Source organism: Theropithecus gelada, chromosome 19 (genome assembly GCF_003255815.1).
Source record: "Theropithecus gelada isolate Dixy chromosome 19, Tgel_1.0, whole genome shotgun sequence".
Taxonomy (NCBI): Eukaryota; Metazoa; Chordata; class Mammalia; order Primates; family Cercopithecidae; genus Theropithecus; species Theropithecus gelada.
Window position 1 is genome coordinate 5,938,948 of NC_037687.1, and position 26,395 is coordinate 5,965,342.

Consider the following 26,395-nt stretch of genomic DNA (forward strand, 5'->3'; position numbering starts at 1 on the left):
ACAAAGAGGATGTAAGAGAATGTCCACAAATTCCTAGGAAAGCAAAAGCAATCTTCACATCTCAAAAGTAATCAAGGGGACACTGTTGCCTTTTTGTATCCAGGGCAGATCCATGGACCAACCGCTCTCTAAACCTGCACAGGGCACCGTGGTTGGTCCAGCCACCCATGTCTGTTGCTACTTTATGGGGAGAGACTTAACACCTCACAAGAGAAAAATTAAACCCAGAGCTCTGGTGAGGCACTGCCTATCTCTACTTAGAACCACTTGAATTTTTTGTAATCCCTGCTTTTGAAATATAAATATTCGAACACCCTCATGGTAATTCAAAATGCTAAACAGGAAGACCAAGAAGTAAGTCACAAACATGGAAATCAAGACATCAAAACAGGATCAAATTCGTTATCTTCGGTTAAGATGAGTTTGTTGAGAAGTATTACATCACTTCCTCTCTCAGATGGGAGAATTAACAATGTCATTCCAGCATTTTCTACTCAGGTCCTAGCATTTCTCCTGGGCAGGAAGCATAAGCTCTAAAGAACCAAAGTGAAGCCTGGAGTTTTTCAACATGTCTGGTAAAATCAGACATCAAGATTTTGCCAGCCTTTGACCTCATCCTAAAATACACATGGCTGGTGAAAACCACGTGCCCCAGGGCTAAGCTCATCACAACAACCGTAAGCCTCAAAAGCAGGTCTAAACACGCGACGACCACATTTTCAGTGATACTGTACTTTCTGCTAAATAGCATTTCTGTAACTGCCTTCTGTCTTTTTACCAAATGGGCATTATTCTGCTAGTACAACCTCAAAGCCTCCCCACTTCAGATTAACAAAAGCTCTGGAGAGAGAGCAACTGAAAGAAATGTTTAGTCTTTACAAATAATGGAACAGCCCACATAAGGATATTTAAATTCTCTTCACATTAAAAAGAAAAAGAAAGAACTCTACCTCCAACCACAACAGTTAAGAAGGAAAGGTTTCATTTTTGCCCCGGAAACACTGGTGCATGTAAATGCAGGCATTTCGCGGAGACAGCAGAGCCCTCCCCAGGAAGCCCAGGCATGGGAAGACAGTAAGCAACATCCCTGTGCTGCCAATCTGGCCATGGCTTCGTTTTAGGCGCTACGACGACAATTAAAACCACACATGGCTTTTTCTGCCCTGGAACAATAGGATTCGGCAACCTCACCCAAGGCTAAGTGATGCCACCAGCACCCACACGCAGGCCACGGTCCCAATCTGCAGTGTGCTGAAGCGCAATCTGGCACATCAGTGGGGCCCACAGAAAACCGCTGTGTGGTTCTGCCACTGAACAAAAACAAAATTAACTCCTGGGCTGGCAGCTTCATGTCTTTCTTTTCAACTCCAAATCATGCTGAATCATGATTCAGCAATAAAACCTGAGCATACAGAGCTGTCTCCTTTGAATGGTGTGAGGGCAGATGGTGGAGAGGAAGGGGCTCTTTTACTTGCACCCCATAGGGTGGTCTGAGATCTCGTTTACTGAAAGGTAAGTCAGCTGGTCCCGCAGTTGATGCGACTTCTTGATCTTTGGGGATCAAGAAGTTGTTAAAGTCGCTATAAGTAACATCTGAGGGACAATTAGGACAATTTAAAACATAGACTGTATATTGGAGGATATTACTGAATTAACGTTTTCGTAGGAGTAACATGGTAGTAAGACCATGCAGAATGGCCTTATCCCCATGAGATACCTGTGGAAGAATTCAGGGCAGAAATGTCACAGGGGCTTAACTTCCAGTATCAGAGCTGAGGCCAGCAATGTTAACAGGGAAGTCAGGGGCAGGATCCCCAGCTGAGGGCAGCAATGTTAACGGCGAAGCCAGGTGCAGGATACCCGAGTGTTTGCAGTGTCACTCTTTTCCAAGGATTTGAAAATTTTCAAAATACAATGTTGAAGCAAAAAGAGTGGGGGGCGGGGAACCTCCTCAGAAAAACGACGGCAGCAGCTCTAACAGCTCGCTCCCAGTTTGGCTTCTGGAGAGCAAGACGGGGACGGGTTGATGACCTCCGCAAGAGAGAATGAAACCAGGAGGGCTCTCAAACCCTCACTTCTGACACGTACTGCAGCTGCTCCCTGCAGGCCCTGAACCAGAAAGCCAAGGAGAAACAAAGCCAGCCACCCGCCCTGTGTGTTTACTTTCCACCTCACTCCCGAGTGGCAGGAAGGACTCCAGAGCCATGTGGACACTGTCCTCCGACAGGGAAGCGAACACCCACAAAGGCTCCTCCCGCTCCTGGCCTCTGCACAGAGGTTTCCCACGTGCCTCTCCGCCGACGGTGCCACAGAAGTGCGAGTGACAGAAGTGGGCAGCCCAGCTCCCAAGGCTGGAGAGCAGTTATTTTTAAAAGCCCATTTAGAATTGGCTGTGAGCCAATATTCTGATAAGACCTATACTTGGCATTTTATTTTTAATTTTTATTTTTAATTTTTTTTTTTTTTTTTTTTGAGACTGAGTCTGGCTCTGTCGCCCAGGCTGGAGTGCAGTGGCCGGATCTCAGCTCACTGCAAGCTCCGCCTCCCGGGTTCACGCCATTCTCCTGCCTCAGCCTCCCGAGTAGCTGGGACCACAGGCGCCCGCCACTTCGCCCGGCTAGTTTTTGTATTTTTTAGTAGAGACGGGGTTTCACCGTGTTAGCCAGGATGGTCTCGATCTCCTGACCTCGTGATCCGCCCGTCTCGGCCTCCCAAAGTGCTGGGATTACAGGCTTGAGCCACCGCGCCCGGCCTTTTTAATTTTTTTTGAGATGGAGTCTCACTCTGTCAACCAGGCTGGAGTGCAGCAGTGCGATCTCGGTTCACTGCAGCCTCTGCCTCCTGGATTCAAGCGATTCTCCTGCCTCAGCCTCCTGAGTACCTGGGATTACAGGCATCTGCCATCACGCCCGGCTAATTTTTTGTATTTTTAGTAGAGATGGGACTTCACCATGTTGGTCAGGCTGGTCTCGAACTCTTGACCTTGTGATCTGCCCGTCTCGGCCTCCCAAAGTGCTGGGATTACAGGTGTGAGCCATCACGCCTGGCCTACTTGGCATTTTGAAAAATGCCTTCCTAACTAGCCTTCCGGTTCAACTCCAACATGTTTATGTAATTGGCATAGACCCCTTGAAGGTCATACATGCAAATTAGCCTGCAAATCACAAAGCAATGAAACCCCCTTAGCTGTGAAAACATTACTGACACAACAAGTAGTGACTTTAAAAGCATTTTCAATTCATCTGAGCAAATATTACACGTTACTGTTTCATCTTGCTGGTTGCCCTAAAGTCTTCGGATTCAAAGAATTATTGATTTCTATTATTTGTTTTAAACCAGGGGTTGGCAAGCTGTTTTCTGCAAAGGGTCAGATACTAAATACCTTAAGGCTCTGCAGGCCACATGGTCTCTGTCCAAATACTACTGCTGTAGCAGACACAGGCTACTGCAAAGGGGATTGCTGTGGTTCTGTTCTTGTTGGCTCATGCCCACAATCCCAGCACTTTGGGAGGCTGAGTCAGAAGAACTGATTGAAGCTGTAAGTTTGAGACCAGCCTGAGCAATATAGCAAGACACCATCTCTAAAAAAAAAAAAAAATTTTTTTTTTTAAATTAGCCAGGTGCGGTGGTGGTGCCTGTAGTCCCAGCTACTCGGAAGGCTGAGGCGGGAGAATTGCTTGAAGCCAGGAATCTCAGACTGCAGTGAACTGTGATCACGATTCTGCATTCCAGCCTCGGCCAAAGAGTAAGACTCTGTCTCTCAAAGATAAAAACATAAATAAAACAACAACAGCAAAAAACAAAACAAAACAAAAAAACACAGGTGACAGTGCTGTGCCTTAATTTGCTAACCTTTGTTTTAAGCCAAAAATGGTTCAAAAGATAATCATAATGTAAAATTCTAGAAAATTCTGATTTTACTGAACACCTGAGGAATGACTATAACATTTCCAACAGAGTTCCAACAATAGTAAAGTCCTGAGCCTTTACTATTCTCTAAAACTAGAGAAATGCACCAGTCCTTTCATACTGAAGGAACCTCCAAAAGACAAATCATAAAATCACGTCATTAAGCTGTACTTGTCAGGGCCCAAGGGAGAGGAGATAGCAGAGGCAGATTTATCTTGGAAATACCTGAAGAATCAAAACAAAACTAGAAGAAAGTTTTCACATGTTTCTGGATTTCTTCTTCAGCAAAAAGAGTAACAATGGGAAAGTTTCACAAATTAGTAGATAAGTCCCGGCTAACACACAGGTATCCTGGGAGGGGTGTGTTGGGGGAGGTTTAGGACAATCATTTTCCCCTCCTCCCCAATCCCCCCAAACACACACACGCGACCCCCACAGAGCACTTGAATATTGCTCAGGAAAACTGGGCCACATCAAGATAAACGCTGGCTTCGGGACAGGACTGAAGACCAGCAGCCGTGAGTCCCAGATCATGAGAGCGGCTTCCAGCTTGGGAGCTGGTCACCTGTGAGGGGACAGAAGCCACAGGAGAATGGAGTTGATGAGATTCTCAAATGCTGTTATCACCAACAAGATGCAGACATCCTCAAAACACACCGAAACAGCACAGCACTTCGTCCCTCTAACATGTTGCAATGGGTGTGAGGTGGGGAGTGCCACCACTGGGCATCAGTGCAGAGGGACCACACATTATTTCTGGATAAACAGTGGGGGTCCCCATGCAAGCTGAGGAGTCACTGCCACACAGCACCACCGACTAACTTCTGACGCAACTCTGACCTTCCACACTGATCTGTCAGTGAGAGAAGCCGATGGCTTCAAGGTAAACAGCATCCATCGTTGTCTTATCACAGAACCCTGCTGCCGCGCCAATCAGACCTTCCACAGGCTGCCAGCTCATCGCCATGAATCAGGCGAGGTACTTCCAACCACACTGCGACCCAGACACCCTGAATCCAAGGGAGAAGCAGCCTCATGGACACAGGGTATAAATATATAATGCAAACAAATGAATAATTACTGTAAATGCACGTATGCCAAGTTGGTTAGGGCCAATGAATCCAGTCTTAAAGGTCTTGTTTCCCCCGTAACCACCATTGCTCTCCTCCTTTCCCTCCCTCCCTGACTTCCTCCCCACCTTCCTTCCTCCCTTTGCTCCCTACTGTCCCTCTGCTATTAGTTTTCCTAAGGTACAGTGGCATTTTTCAAACAAATCATCAGGAATTAGGAAGAAGCTTTCTAACACTGTTTCAATAAACTCTCTGAGCCCTTTCCACAACAGACCCATCCTAACCTCTCTCCACGGTAACCTAAAGCCACCAGGCCTTTTCCCTCCAAGCTCAACGTGAAGGTGTAAAGGCCTCTGCTTAGGTCTCCCCGTCTGTGGGCAGAAGTAGCCTTGGCAACGCGACCTGGAAAAGAGACTCTCAGTGAAGAGAGAACAAATTAGAGTAACGAAGTGAAGAGAGAACGTACCAGCCCCTTACCTTTTGTCCTTTATCCTTCTGAAACACAAAGACGGGCGGAGCAATGGCAGGCTTTTCTGCAAAAAGAAAAATTAGTTTTTTTCCCCCCAACACTATATGCATACAGTTAACAAAGCTACATTTGTTTGTAATATGTTAAACATACATATAAATAAAACTAGTAACTCCAGAGAACATCAAATCGCTTAGAACAGCACCTTGACTTGGACGCTTGGATGCACAGGTGCGCTGGGTTTGTGAAACACACCCAGAATGTGACGTGTGTCCTCTGCTGTATGCATTTATTGTCAGTAAGGAGCTTTCCAGACTCATTGAGACTGGGCGTGTAAATGGGAGTGGGAGAGCAGTGGAGAGTGTGGCAGCGCTATTTGGCGCCATCAACCATGGCCTTGCAGGAATGTGGCGCACAGACACTGGCTTTTTATGCGGCATCTCCTGAGTTGCAAATGTTAGAGACTAATTTAGCTTTTTAAAGTTTACAGGCCAGAGGGCAACCAAAAAGGGCCACATTGCTTGTGCTCTTTGCAGAGACAGTTCTGGTAGAACAATCCCAACGCTCAACCTGGACCTCTAAGTGAGTGCTGGTAGGGAGGAAAGGATGTCTGGAGTTGCCAGAGGTCTGAGAGTTCATCTTGCACAGCGGCTGTTGAAGGAAGAAACACTCTGGGGTGTTCTGTCCCTTAATGAGACAAGAGCAAGGCAGCCTGCAATGCCCATGCAACACCATCTGTCTCCTACCCAGGGGCAGCCAGATCCACAGCCCCGTGCCACTCAGTCCTGGAGTGGGTGACAGCCCAGGAGGCCCTGCTGCCTGCATGGGAAGATGAGGACTGCCTCGACCCCACGAGGAGGCGCAGACCACACCTGCCTCATGGCGTTGGGCCTGCATGTACTTTGATGAACCCTGGGGGTGCTCCCAGGGCCTCTTTCACCATTCAGGGCACTGAGGGCCCAGCGTGGAGGCCAAGCAAGAGCAGCTGTGACTCTGATGAGTGCTTGCTGCGGGCCGCACACTGGTGCCTCTGCGGTGAGCAGGATTTGGGCAGAGCCTTGCTTTCGCAGGGCCCCCCATTGTGGGGAGCCAGACATTAGCCAGGAAGCATGCACTGCCTGTGATCATGACGAAGGCACTCTGCCTGGGCATTGACCTGGTCTGCTCTGGAGTCCAGGTGAGGTCCACGAGAAGAGGGGGCTGTGCTGGGGTCTCAAGAAGAGCTGGAAGGGAGAGCAGCAGCATCTTGAAGGCACAGCTTGTGGGGTAATGGGGGTGGGGGCAGGCGGTGGGCATGCTGACTTGCTGGGGAAATGTCATAAAAGGCAAGGGGATGCCTGGCGTTGGTTTAGCTTGAAAGCGAAGAGTGAGGGTGGCCATGGGGAGACCAGGTGGTAGTGACTGAGGTGGAGAGAAAGGGACAGCACCAAGATGACCAAACAGACACCACCCCACTCCTGCAGAAGCAGGACAGACTCTGGTCTTAACCTTGGGGCAACAGTCCACAGCCAGGCAGCCCACTGATGGTGACATTTCCCCCACCATCCTCCCTGAAGCCTCGGCACGCTGGGGTCCAATTCACTGTGTACAGCCAAGGCAAACACTGGGGTGACTGGCATGCACGAGACCCAGGGGCTACAAGGGAGCAGGTGGGGGTCAGAGGGGTCTCCAACCAGACTTCCAGGTTTCCCTAAGCAGACTTCTTGCCAAAACAACGCACAGGTGCCACTTGACAAACGTGAATTAATGCGCCTATGCCAGGCAATAAATGATGTCAAAGGAATGCTGGAGGACTCTGGGACAGAGCAGCAGCATATCCACACCGTGTCTGCTACCAGGATCCTAGAGGCCTTCCGGTGCCGCGTCTGTACCCCACAAGCCCAGCCCCGACCTCTGCATTTGCATCCCTGCCAGCTGTCAGGTCACAAGATGCACAGGAAGGAGCCAGGGTTTGAGCCAGTTTGGCACTTGCCAACCCCATTTTCTTTAGGGAGCTACCCACCCCTTGTCCCCCCGTCCCGAGTTCAGATGGCGCAAAGCTCAGTCCTAGCTCCAGGCCTGACAAGAAGAGTCCCGCATGCATTGGCAAACATGCAGCACATGAACAAGGCCGAGCCTTTCGCTGGAGATCCTGGGGCTGCTAAGCTGCTAGTGAATGACCCTGAGGCTGCCATGCCAATCCCATGTCACCAAGAGGAGCCTTGGACCAGAGCCAACCAGAGGGTAGCAGAGTCACAGAAGGAGCGGGAGGACTAAATCTGGCCTGTGTTCAGCCCTGAGTCAAGCTTGGCCCAAAGCTAACTCTGTCCCCAGACTTTTCAGTGAAGCCAATCAGTGCTAATTTTTGCTTAAGCCAGTTTGAGCTCGATCTCTGCCCCCTGTCACTAACAGACTCCAGTCTGAGAGAGGCGTGGTCCAGTCACTGCAGACTTAATTACACACATGCTGCAGGCCAGCATCTGTGGAAGAGACCTTGGACAGGCCTCAAAGTGACGCTAAGATGCTTTCTTTCTCTTCATAACAAGTGTCACTGCCTGATCCACTCCATATTGATGGGTTTATGGTCTGTCTCACCCATTAAGATATAAACTCCATGAGATCGGAGACTGCTTTGTTCCCCTGGGTACCCAATGGTCTGAGAACAGTACTTGGCACACTGTATGGATTCAACAAACACTTCATGAAGGGGAGGGGAGGGGGACATTAGAGAAAATGTGAGGCGAAGACACTCGGTGCCAGGCTAGTAAGGAAGGGCCAGAAGAGAGAGAACCATTTGGACGGAGAGAAGTGTGCGCTGGTGATGAGAACCGTGTCAGTGGATCCGCAGGTACGCGGAGGGGACTGCAGCTACTTGAGTAACTATGGGAGGCCTGGGCTGGCTGTGGTGCCAAGGTCCTGCCTGGAGCCTTCTGGACACACAGCAGGGCTGGGGGGCATGGGCCAGGAGAGGGCCCCTCTGATGGAGCAACGACCCTGCCCTGTGCCTGGACATGTGACCCAGCTGGAGACAGAGGGAGGCTATGGAAGGGGACGTGAGGGTCCAGCTCTGACCGGAGCCACCCAGAGAACAGAAAGCCAGGGTGACATCCAATCAGATCCTCCGCAATTGCCTCCCATCTCCTGTTCCTGTACCCACTCCTGCCACCATTCAGCCCTCCTTTCCTTCTCTGCCTCTACTCTCACTCCCTTAGATCTGGCCTCCACAGAGCAGCCAGAAGCACTGTCATGAAATGCACACTTAAAACTGCAATGTCGGCCTGGCACAGTGTCTCTCGCCTGTAATCCCAGCACTTTGGGAGGCCGAGACGGGTGGATCACAAGGTCAGGAGATCGAGACCATCCTGGCTAACATGGTGAAACCCTGTCTCTACTAAAAATACAAAAAATTAGCTGGGAGTGGTGGCGGGCGCCTGTAGGCCCAGCTACTCGGGAGGCTGAGGCAGGAGAATGGCATGTACCCGGGAGGCGGAGCTTGCAGTGAGCGGAGGTTGTGCCACTGCACTCCAGCCTGGGCGGCAGAGCGAGACTCCTCAAAAAAACAAAACAAAACAAACAAACAAACAAAAAACTGCAGTGTCAGCTGGGCACGGTGGCTCATGCCTGTAATCCCAGCACTTTGGGAGGCCGAGATGGGCGGATCACCTGAGGTCGGGAGCTCGAGACCAGCCTGACCAACACGGAGAAACCCCATCTCTACTAAAAATACAAAAAATGAGCTGGGCGTGGTGGTGCACACCTGTAAGTCCAGCTACTTGGGAGGCTGAGGCAGGAGAATCGCTTGAACCTGGGAGGCAGAGGTTGCAGTGAGCCGAGATCACGCCACTGCACTCCAGCCTGGGCAACAAGAGCGAAACTCCATCTCAAAAAAAAAAAAAGAAAAAAGAAAAAGAAAAACAAAACAAAACTGCAGTGTCTTCCACAGAGTAGAGGCTGAGCACCTTGAGACAGAGGCCACGCCCGGCCACTAACCCTCCACCTCCCACTGTGGCGGCACTGAAAAGCCCGCTGTCCCTGCACGACCCACACTCAGGGTGCACTTCTGGACTTCTGCTTGGTTTAGTCCCGCTACCGAGAGCCCGTAGTTCACCTTGTTTTCCATGGCCAGTGCTTACTCCTGCACGGACACCATCTCATTCAGGAAGCTCCCACTGTGAGAGACGTGCCCGCCCTGCTGCACTCCCTCCCAAGCAGGCCTTGTATCCCTGCCACGGGGCATGGCAGAGACCACGGCCACAGCAGCTGAAACAGCCTATCACCCAGCACACGCCGCATCAACACCCTGCAATGAGTGTTTGAACTAGGCCCTCTATCTGTCGTTCATCTACACAACACCAGCTGCTATGCACTCACAAATATTTACTAAGCCCTCATTCTGTGCAGGGTGCCACAGGAAGAGTGGAGAATGGGAAGCTGAGGGCAGACGCTTCAGGGGAAAACATCTGACTGAAAGGGAGGGGCGTGTTTGCACTTGGTGACCAGGCACTGCAAAGCCCTGGCACTCCCAGAGGGATGTGTGGTGACAGCATCTACCCCTAGATGTAAGTTCTAGAAAGTGGGGCCTCATCTGTTCCGTTCACCTCTGTATTCTCAGTGCCAAACACAGAGCCTCACACATAACAGGCGCTCAACCGGCAGTTAGGGAGTGAATGAAATGTCACATGCTGCAAGGACTAAGAACCCAGGGAGGCATGGTCAGGGTTCTCCAGAGGAACAGAATCAAGAGTATACAGCAACAGGAGATGACCTTGGCCCATCTCGGTCCATCGTAACCCCTGCTGATGGCAGGTCTGGCATTAATGACTGACCCAGCCACTGCACTAACTAACATGTAGAAATGAGCTTCAGTCACATCTCCACCCAAAGCACAGAGCGTCAGTTACTCACGCTGCATTTCTACTCAGACCAAAGGTTGATCAACTACAAATCAGCATGGCTAACGCAAACAGACAACACACACAAGCCCCATTCCAGGCAGGACCGCCCCACTCCCCCCGACCACCAGAGGCATGGGTTGCTGTTTGTAGCCATTCCCTATCACCAGGCTGATTCTGGCTATATCAGTGAGGAAGCAGCATGTGTTCAGCCACCTCCAACTCAAGTTTGGGGAATGGACAGGCGGCCAGCAGTAGCGAGGCTTCTACAACCTGCTTCAATTCCTAGCCCAGCTTTTCTTTCACAGGTCAAGGGAAAATCACCACTGGAGATTATTCTAGAGACCCACCATGAAGACCTAAAACATTAAAATAGAATCAAATGCAGACGATTTGACCCAGAATCTGTCAACCAAGAGGTTGGGTTTTTTGTTGTTGTTGTTTTCGGTCCTGTAACATGCTCCCTGTTGAAATCTAGTTTGTAAAAAAGCAGTCTGTCTGGAGATTGACTTCACACATCAGTATATTAAGAGATTAGAAAACCAATACAAGGCACAGTGGCTCACGTTTGTAATCTCAGCACTTGGAAGGCTGACGAGGGAGGATCACTTGAACCCAGGAGTTGGAGACCTGTCTGGGCAACATAATGAGACCCTATTTCTACAAAAAATAAACAAGTAGCCAGGCATGGTGGCCCACTCCTGTAGTCCCAGCTACTTGGGAAGCCGAGGTGGGAGGACTGCTTGAGCCCAGGAGTTACAGGCTGCAGTGAGCCATGATCGTGCCACTGCACTCCAGGCTAGGTGACAGAGTGAGACCTTGTCCCAAAAACACAGAGAAAGAAAGGAAAGAAACTCATTTGACCAGATGCTTCCCAAAGTTATGTGACCAGGGAGTTCCCCCATTTCCAGGGACATCCACGATGAGGCCTGAGAATGACGTTTCATGGACCACTGTGGACAACACTGGTGTGTGAAATGGGGGAGATTCTGAGCCTCTCCTCCTTGGACACAAGTCACCTCGAACAACGTGTGGGGTGCTCTGGCCCACCACATACTTCCTCTCTGGCCTCACCATGGCTTTCCGGGGCACTGTGCACCAAGTCCCACATGGCTACTGCTGAATTCAAAACCTTCTCCCATCCAGCATCCTCTACCCTGCGACCCTCCTCAGCTCACATGCCCAGACAGCACCCAGCCCGAGCCCAACAACTGTGATCCTGTGAGGACCACAGACCCGGGCCAAGGAGAGTCCCCTGCTGACCCTGGTCCCCCAGGAAAACAGCAAGGGGAGATGGCCTGGCCAGAAACTGAATGGAGTGAGCCCCTGCTGGCATCCAGGCCCACAGTGCTGGCTCTCCTTCCCGTCCTCTGCTACCCTCAACCCACTTGTGAGACTCAGATGCTAAATGGGACCAGCTGGGATTCCCCAGGATGGGGCCAGTGTTCTGGTCCTGGTCTTTGCAGCCCCAGCGATGAGCACAGACAGGCTAAGAAGCAAGCCAGTCCCAGCACAGGAAGCTTGCCCATCTCTGCTCTCCTTCCCAACTTCTACCAGATGTTGGGAACCCCTCAGACCTGCTCGGCCCGGCCCCCCAACCTCTACCCAGTCATCCTCATGTGGCTATGGCTGTCAGGGTGCTCACCCAGTTGAGCCTGGGAACCACTCCACCAGGTGCACAGAGGATGAAAAGATTCAATCCTAATATTCGCTCAGCAATTCCACATATCCCGGCACCCACTGTGCACCAAGCACTGCGTCGGCCTCTGCAGACACGGCAGTGACACAGGGAGACGTATCCCTGTCTGGAGCGCCCATCACACCTTATCTGAACATATGACACAGGGGAGGCACAGGAGGCCCTGGGAACATAGAGCTGGGGCTTCCAACCCTGCGAGGCTGTGGAAGGGAGTGAATCAGGGAAGGCTGCTGGGAGAGGGGCTGTCTGGACAGAAGGACAAGCAGCATTTGGCCACGTGAACAGGAACAGGGAAGCACACGGCAGCAGAGTGAGGAGTGCTGGAGGAACCAGGTCAGCGTGGCACATGCAGTGGGCCTGGTACTGTGCTAGTGCCTGGGACATGCCTTGGGGACAGACTGGAAAACAGGCCAGCCTGGGGCAAGAGGAGCCAAGTGGAGGTGGTGGAGGGGTGGGGTGTGCAGGGGGCACCTCCACCCTTCCCTGGGGTCTGAGGTCTGCACATTTACACCTGTATGGGTCAGTGCAGAAGCTCCTAAGAGGGAAACTCCAATCAAATTGAAGCAGTTCCTACGATAGCTTTTTTGAGGAAAGGGCCAAAGATTGCTGCAATGAAGGTGGGGGTCCTGGTGGAAGGTGGTCTCTTCCCCTGGAGGGACACAGTCTTCCTCCTGACCCTAGAGGAACTGTTCTCCTTGCAGGGGGCAGTAGGTCTCTGAGGAGGTGGGCTCTTCCTCTAAAGCAGGAATGACTGACCTAGGACCCAGATGGCTTGGGGGTGTGTGTGCGAAGTCCATAAAACCCTCACCCTGAACCCTGAAGTCACCTCCGTAATTTGGTGGATAGCATCTTTGTCTAGGGAAAGGGCCCAGATACCGCCTCTTCAAAGAGTAAGGAAGACGAAAGGAGGAGGGCGGTTTTCAACAGCCCACACGTGAGAGTTAAACAGCAGGCCTCCTGGTAGCACATCTACAAGCAGCCTCCAGGGACCAGGACTCAAAGGTTGTATCTGTATTATTTTCTGCCAAGAGACTGACTGGTGGCAAAACCTTGATGACAAAATGAATTCTGTGTCTACTTCAGAGGCAGCGAGGAGGGGAGAGGGAGCTGTAGAGCCCCTTGGGACAGGGTGGGTGGCAGGGGCATCCCAGATTTAAGGAAAGGGGTGAGGTCTCTGCAGCCTACTACCAGCAAGGAAAGCAGAAAGCAAGGAGCTGGCCTGGACCCCAGCGGTGGCCCAGGGTAGAAAAGTGAGTTTCCCAACCCTCCAGGTGAACAAGGGCTGTAGAATCCTGTTCTACCTCTTAGACTTCTCCTAGCTTCTGCCATGTGACGCACAGCAAAGGCATCCACAAAGGGAGTCTCCCAGACGCGGGATGGTTTCATGTATGTGGCCAGCGTTCTTCGAGCAATTTTTTATGTGTTAGGTTTTATTTACATCATGTCACCAAATCTTCACAACCACCTTAGGAGATGGTTTACACCAACATCCTTTCACAGGAAAGGAAACGGATAATCAGGTTAAATGACCTATCCAAGGGGGCCCGGGTCTTCTGGCCGGGTGGGCCGACTCTGAAGCCCGGGCCCACGCTCCTAAGCGCCACACACCGCTCCGCTGCTGGCCAAGTACTACATGTGCAAAATGGAAGAGTCACCTGGAACTCCAGTTTGCTTCCTCTCACCTTTTCTGCACAGGCAGGCCTCAGAGCTACGACAAACACACTCTTTCCTTTTGAGAAACGACAGCAGGAATAAAGTAGCTATTCTGGATAAGCACCTATGGAGGAGCACGAACCAAACTAGGAGGCTAGTTATGAGTTCCGGGGTCAGTGCAAGGTTTCCCGCAGGTCAGGTGACCACCTGCCTTGGCCAACACAGCGTGTGATTACCCCATGGCTGATCCCCAACAAGACTGAAATCCTTTAATGTTGTCGAGACAGTATCAAACACACATTCCAAGGCACACACTCAATGGCGACACAAGCTGCATTCTGTCTTCGTCTGTCAAATGTTCCACCCTGGAATGCTTTGCGTAATGTATTCAGAATCCAAGCTGACAACATGCACACCCTCGCCTCCGCCTCTGTCCTCTTCCATATAAACTTTCTTTCCTCACTGCTACAGAGAATAATTTACAAAGAAGCAAGGGCAGCCCTGCCTTGCAGTAAGCTTTGCCTCCCCACCGGCCCATGGCTGCCTCCAGCCTGTCGTGGAGGATCTCCCACTAAAACTAAATAGAAGAAACTACATAGGCCTGGGAAAACACATATAGGAGAGAATCTGGAATATCTTTGCTTTTTCTGTTTATTCCCCTCCTGAATGATGACTCCAACACCTGCCAAGAAACTGCCCTCATCTAGAAAGTGACTTAGAACTCCTGACCAAACTGTCAGCAAGGTACTTGTATAAAATTAGCTTTAATCCTGGGCTGATATGTCTTAATCTTCTTACCTGTGAAAAAAATACGGAAAGCATCTCGCCAACACAAATAACAGTCTATTAAAATGTGGCAGCTCCTGTAATCTGGTGACACGATCACAACCCTTCAAGTCATTTATATTTTTCAGAAATTATTATAAACAGTTCTGTGCCACAGCACAAAGGTAAATCTGTCACTGACGTGTCAGCTCTGTCCTCCGACTAATACTCTGGTGAGGAATGGAACTGATCTCAAACATGCAGTTGCTAGGTGATGCCTCTGTGGATCTCTGTGTATAGCATGCTCAGGGTTCTCCAGCCCAGCTAGTGGAAGGTGGTGGGACCCTGGATGACTCAATTCTTTTCTCAATACTCCAATATATTTCTATAACTTTCAACTGGTCTCATGGAGATTATAGGGACACACTTTTTGGAGCTGATGGTATCTTACATTTTATGTACTTCTTTTTGGAATGCTCATCTTCTTGGCATTACCCTCAACTACCAAACTCCAAGCCAATCTCCACCACTCTAATCTCACCACCAGATACTTACACTTCCAACAAGCATTGCAGGGGGAACAGGCATTTGTTAAAAGGCCTTTACTGGACTCCAGGTAGGTACTTTACATATCTAGTCTCATTTATCATAGCCACATCCCCATGACATCCTCCTCATATCCCACTCCACCCCATGAGGGCCAAGCCACATTCTGCCTTCTTTATTTCTACCTTTATCAGCCCTGCAGCCAAACCCTTCTAAGCCTCCACTCCTGCCCCACCCAGACCGTAAGCCCCTGGGGGCAGAACTTGTACTTCTGAACAGAAACTCCATAAAGTCATACAAAGTCAGCAACTCTGCCTACAACTGTATGGATGGCTGGGCACAGTGGCTCATGCCTGTAATCCCAGCATGTTGGAAGGCTGAGGCATGTGGATCACTTGAGGAAAACAGTTTGAGACCAGTCTGGGAAACATGGTGAAATCCTGTCTCTACCAATTTACAAAAATTAGCTGGGCCTGGTGGGATATGTAATCCCAGCTACTCGGGAGGCTGAGACCCAAGCATCACTTGAACCCGGGAGGTGGAGGTTGCAGTGAGCCGAGACAGCACCACGGCCCTCCAGCCTGGGTGACAGAGTGAGACTCTGCCTCCAAAAAAAAAAAGAAAAAAAGAAAAAAAAAAAGAAAAGAAAGAAAAAAGAAAAAACTGTATAACTGTATGGAGAGATGGAGGATCCAGCTTTGACGGCACTTTTCTGTTCTGCCACTCCGCCACTAGGTGGTGTGACACCAACACAGCTGAGGCAACGCAAGTGGCTGAAGACTCGGGGAAAGTTCCAGTAGAGACAACAGAAATCCCCTCTCTACACAGAAGCTTACCAGAAGCAAAGCCAAGAACTACAGAATTTATGCTGAGGCAGCAGAGCAAAACTGATGATACTGGAGAGCGCGGGCTCCGGTCTTTGTGTGCGTTCAAACCTGCCCTGGACACTTGTGGTTGGGATCCCAGACCAGACAATGTACCTCGGGCACAATGTCTTCATTTACATATAAGGGCTGTTATTTCATCCCAGGCAGCTTCGGCAATGATGAAATGAAATGATGCACACGCCGTGTTTGGGGAAGTGGCTGGCACACAGGATGATTCCCCACTGGCACTGGTAGCATTATTATGCTTAGAAGATTGCAAACACATTGATGCCACCTTAAAGCATGGGCCTTGGATTCAAGGACAGCTGCCAGCGCCCGGCAATGACAAATGCGTCAGAGTCTGACCCCTTTTAAGGGGTGGAATGGTTGGATCCAAGAGCTGCCTGGACACCTGGGACACTCAAGGCAAACGCTCAGGTGCTCAGTATGCCTGAGCCCTTCTAAGGTCACAGGAAATGGACGGGATCTGAAGGCAGGCTGAGCCGAGCGGCCAAGCCTTGCTCTCACCAGCAGGATCTACCAAGCGCAGACTTGTGTTAAGTGCCGAGCTTGGCACTGGAAACAGGAAAGAAATGGCAGACAAGGCCGCAGCTCTCTACTGGGAAAGAGAAAACAAACAAGTACCTGCTGTGTGCAGAGATAACTGGGTAATTCTGGAGCTGGGTGCCGCACAGAAAATACCGCAGGAGGGGGGAAGAGAGTGAGTGAATGGGGAAGGCCTCGCTGAAGCTCACACATGAAGGGTGAGCAGGTATGAGCCAGGTGAAGGCAAGAGATCCCAGGCAGAGCGGACCCCAAGTCAAAGGTTCTAAGGAAAGGAAGAGCCTGGAGGCCCTTGCTGGCCATGTTGAGGAATCTGGATTTATCCAGTGTAAAGGCTGGGGCCCAGGCCCTGAACTCTCAGGACCCAGTGGCCATCACCATGAATGCTGCAAAACATCCTCTCTCCTCCAAGCAGAGGGTAACCGCCTGTTTTCTCACCCTCTCCCCCAGAGAAAGGCAAGTTCTCAAGGACCGTTTTCCACTCACGCTCTGCTCTCACAGATGCAACGCGGGAATTAATTCTGGGTAAACAAGTTCCCAAAATTCTCTGTGGCAAACCTGGGGGAGTTTAATTTAGCAAAGGCATTTTAAACTTACTGCAAAAGGCAAGGCCTGCCTTCTAAACATGTGTATGGAGTAACTACTACTGTCTCTAGAATTTCCTCCCTTTCTTTGAACACCATAAACAGCGACAGTGAAATGCAGTGCCCTACGCCGCTCAGTTTTCAGGGGAGAACGAGTGCCCATTACCTCGAGTTTACTGACTCACCAGGAAGGACAAGCATGAATTCCTAGACTCCACGGCTGGTGACAGGCGCCCTGGCCCTAGCCAGCCCTACCTGCTTCCATGTCCTCGGGCTTCAGCCCCTGTGAAATGGTGCAGCCAGGACTCAGGGCATCCCTGAAGGTTCTTTCCAGCCCTGACATCCTGTCAGGTCCTCACCCTGGACCAGAGGCAGTGTTAAAGGTCAAGGAAAAGACTGTCCTTCCTCAAGAGGGATACGATGTCCACTGAGGCCTACTTAGCCGCCAAAAGGCCAGAATGGAAAAAGAAGGTTGGGAGGAGGGGCCTTAAACTCTAGCTGGCAATTCATTTATTCCTGGGTAGGTTCCCTTGATCCTGTGGACCAGTGGTTCTCACCCAGGAATAACTTCATCTCCCTGGGGACACTGGCCAAAGTCTGGAGACATCGTAGTTGTCATGTTTGTGGGGGTGGGGAGGAAACGGTTACAGATATCTAGTGGATGGAGACCAAAGATGCTGACCAACATCCTAGGAGGCTCACAACAGTGCCCTGCCACCAAATGACCCAAGCCCAAATGTCAACTGAGCTGAGGGTAAGACACCTTGCATTAATCTTGGGCAAAAAAATTCAGCTGTATCTCTAACTCACATCATACACCAAAATAAATCCCCAATAGATTAGATGGCACAAACCAGGGTGACCCCTCACCCCAGCTTCTGGGATTCATCTCCTCTCTCCCTCCCCACTCAGACTGTGGCTTTAAATGTGTACAGGCTCCTAGGACCTCAGTAGGTTAGATAACTATGGAGCACAAAGTCTCTTGGGTGTCAGTGAAACCCCATAACCCAATGTTCTCCAGTGGGGGCAATTCTGCCACTAAGGGGACACTGGACCAGTGTCTGGAGACCTTTTATCTTCTCATGACTGGGAGCGGATGGGTGGGATGATTGGGTGCTATCGCATCACATGAGTAGAGACTAGAGGGGCTGCCCAACATCCTCCGATGCACAAGATGGCCACCACCAGCCCCAACGTAAAGAATACTGAGGTGGAAAAACCCTGGTATAACTCACAGGGTGCTTTCTCTCTATGCAATTAGGAGAATCACAGCTGGCAGTAACTGACATGTACCTCCACATTCCAGCAGGTCAATTACCAGAAGTATATTCTCTCTCATACCACAATCCTCAGACTTGCGTATCATCGTTCCCATTTTACAGATGCAGGAGCTAAGGTCAGACAACTTGCCCATGGTTCTAGGGCAGAAGGCAAGACACAAACCAACGACAGCCAATCCAGGTGCTTCCAACTGTGCCACAAGTTGCCAACAGGAACCTGCTGGTTAGCCCCGGGTTAGCATTCTCCCGATGTTGGCGAGGCAGCGGAGAAACCCGTACTGTGCACTGTGGCTCTGCTAGCACATGGCAATGGTTCTGAAATTTCCTGGTCTTGGGACCCCTTTCCACGTTTGTCAATGACCGAACATCCCCAAGAGCTTTTGGAAATATGGGATGTAACTACTATTGATGCCATATTAGAAATCAAACCTAAGATAATTTCAAAATATTTAAGATTATAATAAACTCCAGAAAGGTTTAGCTAAATAACACATTTTTATGAAAAATAAATATTTTTAAAAAATCAGTGAGAAAAGTGGCATTATTTTACATTTTGACAAATCTCTTTAACGTCTGGCTTAATAGAAGATAGCTGAATTCTCTCTCTCTCTCTTTTTTATTAAAGAAGGGGACCTTGTTATGTTGCCCAGGCAGGCTTTGAACTCCTGGGCTCAAGAGATCCTCCCGCCTCAGCCTTCCGAGTAGCTGGGACGGCAGGTGTGTGCCACTGTGCCTAGCCTGAATTCTCTTATCTGCTTCTGCAGTTCATCTGTTGCTATATCACACATCCAATAACCTCTGGAAAAAAATTCCACTGTCCATTTTCAAGTGAATGAGAGTGGAAAAAAAGGACAGATAATGTCTTTGTGTTGTTATGAAATAGTTTTGAACTTGCAGTCCCCTTGAAAAGATCTTGGGGGCTGCAGCGCCCCGGACCATCTCTGAGAACCACTGCCATGTGCTCTCCGAGTTCTAGCATTCCAAGGACACTAAATCCTGAATTAATTACAGACCATGAGGTGCTTTATGCTAAGGTTCTAGCTAACGAGCACTCTAAGTGAAGAGGATGCAGAGTCTAGGAGTCTGTATAACAGGGTTGAGACCCAAATACCAACCGAGGTCACAGGCACAGGAATAGAAGGAAGTGGGCCAGGCCCCAAGCAACATGGCGGGGACCACAGTATCCAATCTAATCTATCCAAAGGCGCAGCTGTGCCTTAGCGCTGACAAATCACTGCTGTGTAAGAACGCAGGCCCAAGGGTGGTTGCTGTTTTCTGAGAAATCAGGAATACGATTTTTTCCCCCTCTGAAATCTCAGAATTTTAAGTGTTGGCTCCTAATTACAAACAAAAACCTAAATGGGCCAAACGAAATATGTCTGCTTGCCCTTCAAGCAAGTTTGCAACTTCTGCCTGTGGTTTTCAACTCTGGCTTCACATTGTTAAACATCTGTGGAGCTCTTTAAAACCACAGACACCCTAGAACTACTGGAACTATCTCCGATGGTACAGCCCAGGCAGCAGTTTTGATTTTCCCTGACAACCTCCTTAAACAAGCGTGAAGCCCATCCGGGGCTGAGATCCATAGCTAGTGCTGTGTGGCAGCTCTAAGTGCCGAGACTACCAAGGAGGAAGCAAACTGTGGACATGTGGAAGGTGGTGTTGAGGAGCTTTACCCGGAAGTCCCAGGCCACGTTATTCTCTACTGCGTAGGGGAGAGTCAAAGAGAACACCACTCCACCAGACCCCTTAAAACAGAAAACACCACCACTAGACCCTGAATAGATAATGATGCAAGCCCAGCTGCCTCACGATTGCTTCATAGTACCATGGAGAGCTACCAAATGCCCAGCCAAGCCAATACCAGCCATCTCTGCAGTTCTGTGTTTCTCTGTTAAGTTTTCACAAATGGCACTCTCTTCTCAGAGTCCCCAAATGCATCTCAACTTTCCTCAAATGGCCCTCATCTCCCACTACACTCAGGCCTATTCACTGTCTGAACTCACTTAGGAGGTCAGAATTCAACCCCCCTTCTCCACCCCAAACTCCTCCAAATGCCACTCGAAGCTCACCCCATTCCTGTTGCCTCTGCTCACTCCAACCACCTCAGAGGAGGAGCACGCACCAGACCCAGGTTGACTCTAACACCTAATGAATGCACGAGGGTGCCGGGAAAATCCCATTTTCTGGTAAATGGAAAGGCAGCCTGAAGACTTGTTTGAAACGTTTTGCAGAAGTGCAGTGAGGGCTTTTCTGTCTATACGCAGGACCCTGGGCAAAATGGAAAGTCTCTTCAAAGTGTGTAAAAGATTTTGCAGTGTGGACACCCCTCAGGTACCATCAGGCCCCTTCTGCTACAGATACAGGAGGCACAGTGGAGGTGAAAACACACATTCTGCTCTCAGCAAAAATCCCAGAATTAGTTTTTTATCACAGATTCATGAGAAATTTTCCAAAAGTTGTTTAGGATAGGTTCCAACTATTTCAGTTCTAGCTAACCAATAAAAATTCAGTTGCATCTCATCCTCTCAGGGGCTAAGTTTTAAGTCAACAAGGTGCAAACTGAGAGAAGCCAAACCATCCTCAAAAATCTCTCAACTCTATACCTGGTCAGGCTTTTAAATCAGTGGTTCTCAACTGAAAGCAATTCTGCCCCCCCCCGGGGGACACTGGTGATGTCTGGAGACACTTTCGTTGTCATGACTGGTAGGGGTGAGGAGGGGGATATGCCATTAGCATTTGGTGGGGTAGAGGCCAGGGATCCTGATTAAGATCCTACAGAGCACAGGGCAGTCGCCCACAACAGAGAAATGCCTGGCCCCAGATGTCTGTAGTGCTGAGGCTGGGATCCCTGGGATCACTAAGTGACAGGCAGGACAGAACTTAGGAGGACCCAGAGCCCAGGCCCTGCTGGTCTCCTGCCAGGGGCTCAGTCCAGGGCCAACTCTGAGTGGGGCAGGTTCACCCACACAATGGAGACTTTGTTGAGCCCTTAAGCTAAATGTGTCTAGAGCAGAGTGCACTGTAGTAAAAACAGCAACCTGAGTGTTTATTACCATGAGCAGAGATTGGTGCTAAATACTGGATTTGCATTAATTCCTTCAGTGCTCACAGCAACCACGAGGTGGGTATGGTTATCATTATTCCCATTTTATTGGTGTGGAAACGGGGGTTCAAAGAGGTTAAGAAATTTGCCCCAAATGACTCAGAGTGGACAGTAGAGTTAAAACGCAAACCCAGTTCTCTATAAGGACCGAAGCCTGTGTCCCCACCATCAATACCAGTGAGTCTCTCATCTGGGGGCGATTCTGCAACCTCCCCACCCCCACTCCCCAGGGATGTCAGGAGACTTTTTCTGTTGTTATGATGACCCCGGGAGTGAGGGGAGGTGTGTGCTACTGGCATCTAGTGAGTAGGTTCAAGGATGCTACTGTGCTGCTAAACCTACAATGCACAGGACAGCCCCCCTCCCGCCAACAGAGAACGATCAAAATGTCAGCTGCACCACACAAAGGTGAAAGCCCTGCTTCACACCGTCTCCCGGGTTTCCACCACACATAGTCCACAGGCCAACAGGGCCTTTCATGTCAGGATCCAGAATCCAAGATTCCCTGGAGTTCAAATGTGCTTTGCTCATCCTCTTCCCAGTCTTCTTTACCTTTGCCAGGGACAAAACTCTGCTTTCAAATCCTGATGCTGCCTACAATGCAGAATAACCCCAGAGACAGGATAAGTAATGAGTCTGGAAGGTATCAATGGGGAAATGCCAAGCAGGGGAGACTTATCCCTGGATGCAAGGGTGACACATGCACACACACTCTGAGAGGAAAAGCACTCAGGTGGACTTTAAAAGTCACAAACCACAGGAAGGGCTGTGAGAGTTGTTGTCACCATCCATGAGGCGATCACCATGGTGACGAGATCCAACAAGATGCTTTACACAACAGAAAACATTTCCTCATACACAAGCAGAGGACATCCACCCTCTACTACTCAAACCAGAGGGTCTTAACCCTGGCTACGCATGAGAATTACCTGTCCTGCCACCTACACAGAGGCCCAGGGCCCATCCAACACCACAGAGAATCGGAATCTGCAGGGCATGGGGACTGAGCATCTGTGGCTTCAGGAAAGTTCCCCAGGTGATACTGATGCCCAGCCGTGTGGACAGCCGCTGCTTAGCCTGACACAGAGGTGGGACTGGCCCAGAGAAAAAAGACGGCAAATGGATGGAGGAGGGACTTGGTGTGAGGGTGGAGCAACTTAAGATCTCAGTCTGGAAAGACAGAAGCCAAGAGGGCATTTGACTAGAGCTTAAACAGCAAGAGCAAACACATGAGCATGGGGCAGTCCCTAAAACTTCAAAAGGCGCAGGCAAGGAGGCCCCACTTTACACAGTGAATACGAAATTAAACATCCTGGCAGGCTGTACAAGCCAAAACCAGAAATGGAGTGTTCAAGAAACACCATGACTGATTAAAGGACTGCAGGAATATGTGAGGCACAAAGTCCACCAAGGTTTGATTTCCTCAGGACAGCGATCCTTGAACTAGTGTCAGGGATAACGTGGTAGGTGAGTGTGGCATTTACTAGGGAAAAAAAGTGAAGTTCAAAACATTCCATTTCTCTCTTCGGCCCTTACCAGTTCAACTATGCCATTTATAACCAACAGCTCACGTGTACCACATATGCTATAAAGAGTATCCCCTGGAAAAGGGCAATCCATAATTTCCCCTTTGTGCTCAAATGTATTCCTCACAACAGGGTCCTCACTGGTGAATTCATTCATTCATTCATTCATTCATTCATTCAACCAATATTTCTTGTATACCTACTCTGTGCCAGGCACCGTTCTAGATGCAAGGGGGTAATCAGTGATCATGACATAAAAATCCCTGACCTCATGCAGCTTACACGAGGCAAACATGCAAGTAACATCTAGCATGCTGGATTGTAAGAGCTGTACAGGAAAATCAAGCTAGGTGAACGGAATAGAGAACGTGGATATAATTTGAAATAGGTGGCCAGAAAAGCTCTCATTAATAAAGTAACGTATGAGTAAAAACCAAAAGAAGTGAGCCACGGGGGTATCTGGGGGAAAACTGTTTCAGTTAGAGGAATCAGTAGGAGAAAAGGCTAAAAGCGGGGAGTGTATGGAACATTCAAGGAAAACTGAAAAAGCTAGAGTAGTTAGCACAGAGCAAGTCAGCGTAGAGTGGCGAGAGTGAAGGACAGGGAGGTACTGGGGCCCACTATGGGTTGAGAAGTTTTCAGAAGGGTAAGGGTGGAGGGAACAGGGGCCCAAGCATTGACAGTCTTGGTGGGGAGAAGTGGTGGTCCCCCTTTGGAAATAATTTTAAAGTAGAAATGACAGAATTTGCTGTGGAGTATGAGAAAGAGGGAAACCAGGGATGACTTCAAGGTTTGGGGCCTGAGGAATTCAAAGAATGGACCTGCCTAACTACAATGGGTGAAAGACCATGGGATGGGTGGGTGTGGTGGAGATTAGGATTTTTGTTTTGGAAATGCTCCAGACTTGCCTATGACACATCCAAATGGAGATGTCCAAATGTGATGCTGGACATGAGTCCTGAGTTCAAGAAACTATATGGGCTCAGGATGTAAATACATAAAATATGTCATATTGATTCCCACTTACCCATTCCCTCTGTAACTAGATCTCATGAGTTGGAACGCTGCAACCCTCCACGGGCTCCTTTATCTTAAAAAAAGAGATGTAGCAGCTGGGCGCAGTGGCTCACGCCTGTAATTCCAGCACTTTGGGAGGCTGAGGCGGGTGGATCACGAGGTCAGGAGATCAAGACCATCCTGGCCAACATGGTGAAATCCCGTCTCTACTAAAAATACAAAAATTAGCTGGATGTGGTAGCGCGCGCCTGTAATCCCAGATACTCGGGAGGCTGAGGCAGGAGAATCGCTTGAACCCGGGAGGCGGAGATTGCAGTGAGCCGAGATCACACCACTGCACAGCCTGGCAACAGAGCGAGACTCCGTCTCAAAAAATAAAATAGAATAAAATGGCCAAGAATCAGGGAGCTCACCTGTGCTGCTTCCTGTACAGATGCCCAGAGCCCGCCCAACACCACACAGAATCAGAATCTTTAAAAGTCCGAGACCCCGTGGTCTGGCATCTGAAGCCAGGCCACCTTGGTTCACATCCCTGCTCCTTCCCAGCTGTGTGACATGCCTTGGATAAGCGACGTCACCAGGCTGACTTAGTTTCCTCATCAAGTGAATGGGGCTAACAGTATCTATACCTCCTCCCAGGGAAAACAGTATGTCAAGACTTCGCACCTTAACTGGTACTACCCTAAATGCTCCACAAGACCGAGCACTTCCTATCATAATTCATTCATTAGTGCAATTCGGTATGGAAAACTCTCCAGCTACCGGGAGCACCGGATGAGGGAATCAGGGCCAGACAGGTAGAGAGATTGCCTGCATTTGTGCAACTAGAAAAGGGGGGAGCTAAAAATAGGCCTCAGAAGTCCTGAAGCTACAGCCATGGCAACACGACTGTGGATGGAAGCAGACATCAGCCTTACGGTGCCTTCTCGGGGGATGTGGAAGTGTAACCTTGTCAAAAACACTCAGGTGGGCTGTCAGCGCTCCACAGAGGAGGGATTCGCACGGTCTCTGTCTGGAAGCGCAGCAAAAAGGACCAAAAAGCAGCCAGAGGCTTTCGGCGGCCCAGATCCTGCGGCGGGGCCTAAATGAGGGGGAGACGAGGCGCCCCGAAGGATCCGGGGGGAACTGGCGGGAAGTGGGGGCCGAAGTTCGGGGCGGGGACGGGGTGAAAACGGCCTGGGCTTCCTCCGGCCGCGGTGTGCGGCTGGTCCGCGGAGGACGAGGGCCTCACGGGCTCAGGAGATAGGCAGCCAGGCCGGGGAAGGGGAGATGCCGGGTGGCGGAGGACGAGGGGGCGGGGAGGGAGCGTGGCGCGCTCCGGGCCACGACCAGGCCCCAAGGTCTATTTACATCTGTGGCCGAAGCACTGGGGCCGCTACTCCCGCCCCCTTCAGCCCCGAGCTTGGCTGCGACGCAGAGGGCCCTTAGGGCTGCGATCTCGACGGCCTCCCGGCTCCTCTAGCCAGACGGCTGCAGGGGCCGGGGCTGCCGGGAGGGATGGGCCGGGCCGGTGAGCCCGACCTGAGGGGAGGCAATAGGGGGCGGCTGCAGGGCCCGCCAGGGTGCTAGCCTGAAGCGGACGAAACCCTTGCACTCTGCGGTGTTCCCCCCACAGGCTTGTGGCCTCTGGTCCTCCCGCTGCCCGTTCCCCGGCCGCCAGCCGGTCCCCGACGGCGCCTCCCCTACCTTCGTTCGCCAGGTCCGCCATTTTACTTCCTTAAGCCCTCCCACAAGGCCCCGCGCCGGCCCAGGCTCGCCTGCTTTCTGCCAGAAACTCCCGCGCGTGCGCACTTAACAAGCCTACTCCCTGTGAGGCGGCCAGCTCGCGCCTGCGCGCTGAGCGCCGCGCGGAGGCGAGCTTCAGATCGCCTGCCGGGCCAAGCCGCCTGCCCTGCGGAGCCGCGCTCCCAACACACGCCTGCGCACGAGCCGTCTCCCGCCTCCTTTTCCCGCCGACTGAGGGGGCGGGGACAGGGCCGGGAAGGGCGCATGCGCAGTGGCAGCGACGAAAGTTTAGTGAGGCGGCACCGCGCGGCGCGAGGCGGGTCTTGAGGCTCTCGTTTTTCCCGCTCGTTTTCCGGGGATCCCCCGCGGTGGGACAGTGAGCAGTTCAGGACGCCTCAGCCGAGGTCTTCCTCCAGGTAAACCCCCGGGCCTGCGGCGGCTTCCCACACGCGCGGGCGGGAGACGCGTTACCTCCTGCCTCAGTTTACCCGCCTTAGGAGCCGTTACCTTCAGCAAACGCTTTCCTGAAACCACGGGGGAAGTGGCGAGAGGGCGCGGGGTGCTTGGGATTGGGGGGAATCAGAGCTGATCGGCGAGGGCGGGGGTCGTGGTCAGGCGCGAGGAGGGGGCGCAGCCCTGGGACCCAGGTGCTGGCGGGGGGAAGGGGGAACCCGGCGCGTGGAACTCGACCCCTCGGAGCCACGAGAATCAACTTCACAAGCTCATGGGAGGGTGTTGGACCCCG

At 50.9% G+C, this 26,395-nt stretch overlaps 1 protein-coding gene across 5 annotated transcripts in view; it reads right to left on the minus strand.

The window, feature by feature from the left end:
- RANBP3 (RAN binding protein 3) overlaps positions 1–25,860 on the minus strand; it is a 63,569-nt gene extending 37,709 nt beyond the window's left edge. For 4 of the 5 annotated variants that reach the window (XM_025366423.1, XM_025366422.1, XM_025366421.1 and 1 more), the window contains exons 1-2: positions 25,612–25,860; positions 5,457–5,512 (exon numbers count right to left, since the gene is read on the minus strand). In XM_025366423.1, coding sequence (XP_025222208.1) covers positions 5,457–5,512; positions 25,612–25,633 — 78 coding nt within the window. In that variant the 5' untranslated portion in view covers positions 25,634–25,860. The remainder of the gene's footprint in view (positions 1–5,456; positions 5,513–25,611) is intronic. The other variant, XM_025366424.1, reaches the window with a different exon arrangement.
- Between the last annotated feature and the right edge of the window lie 535 nt (positions 25,861–26,395).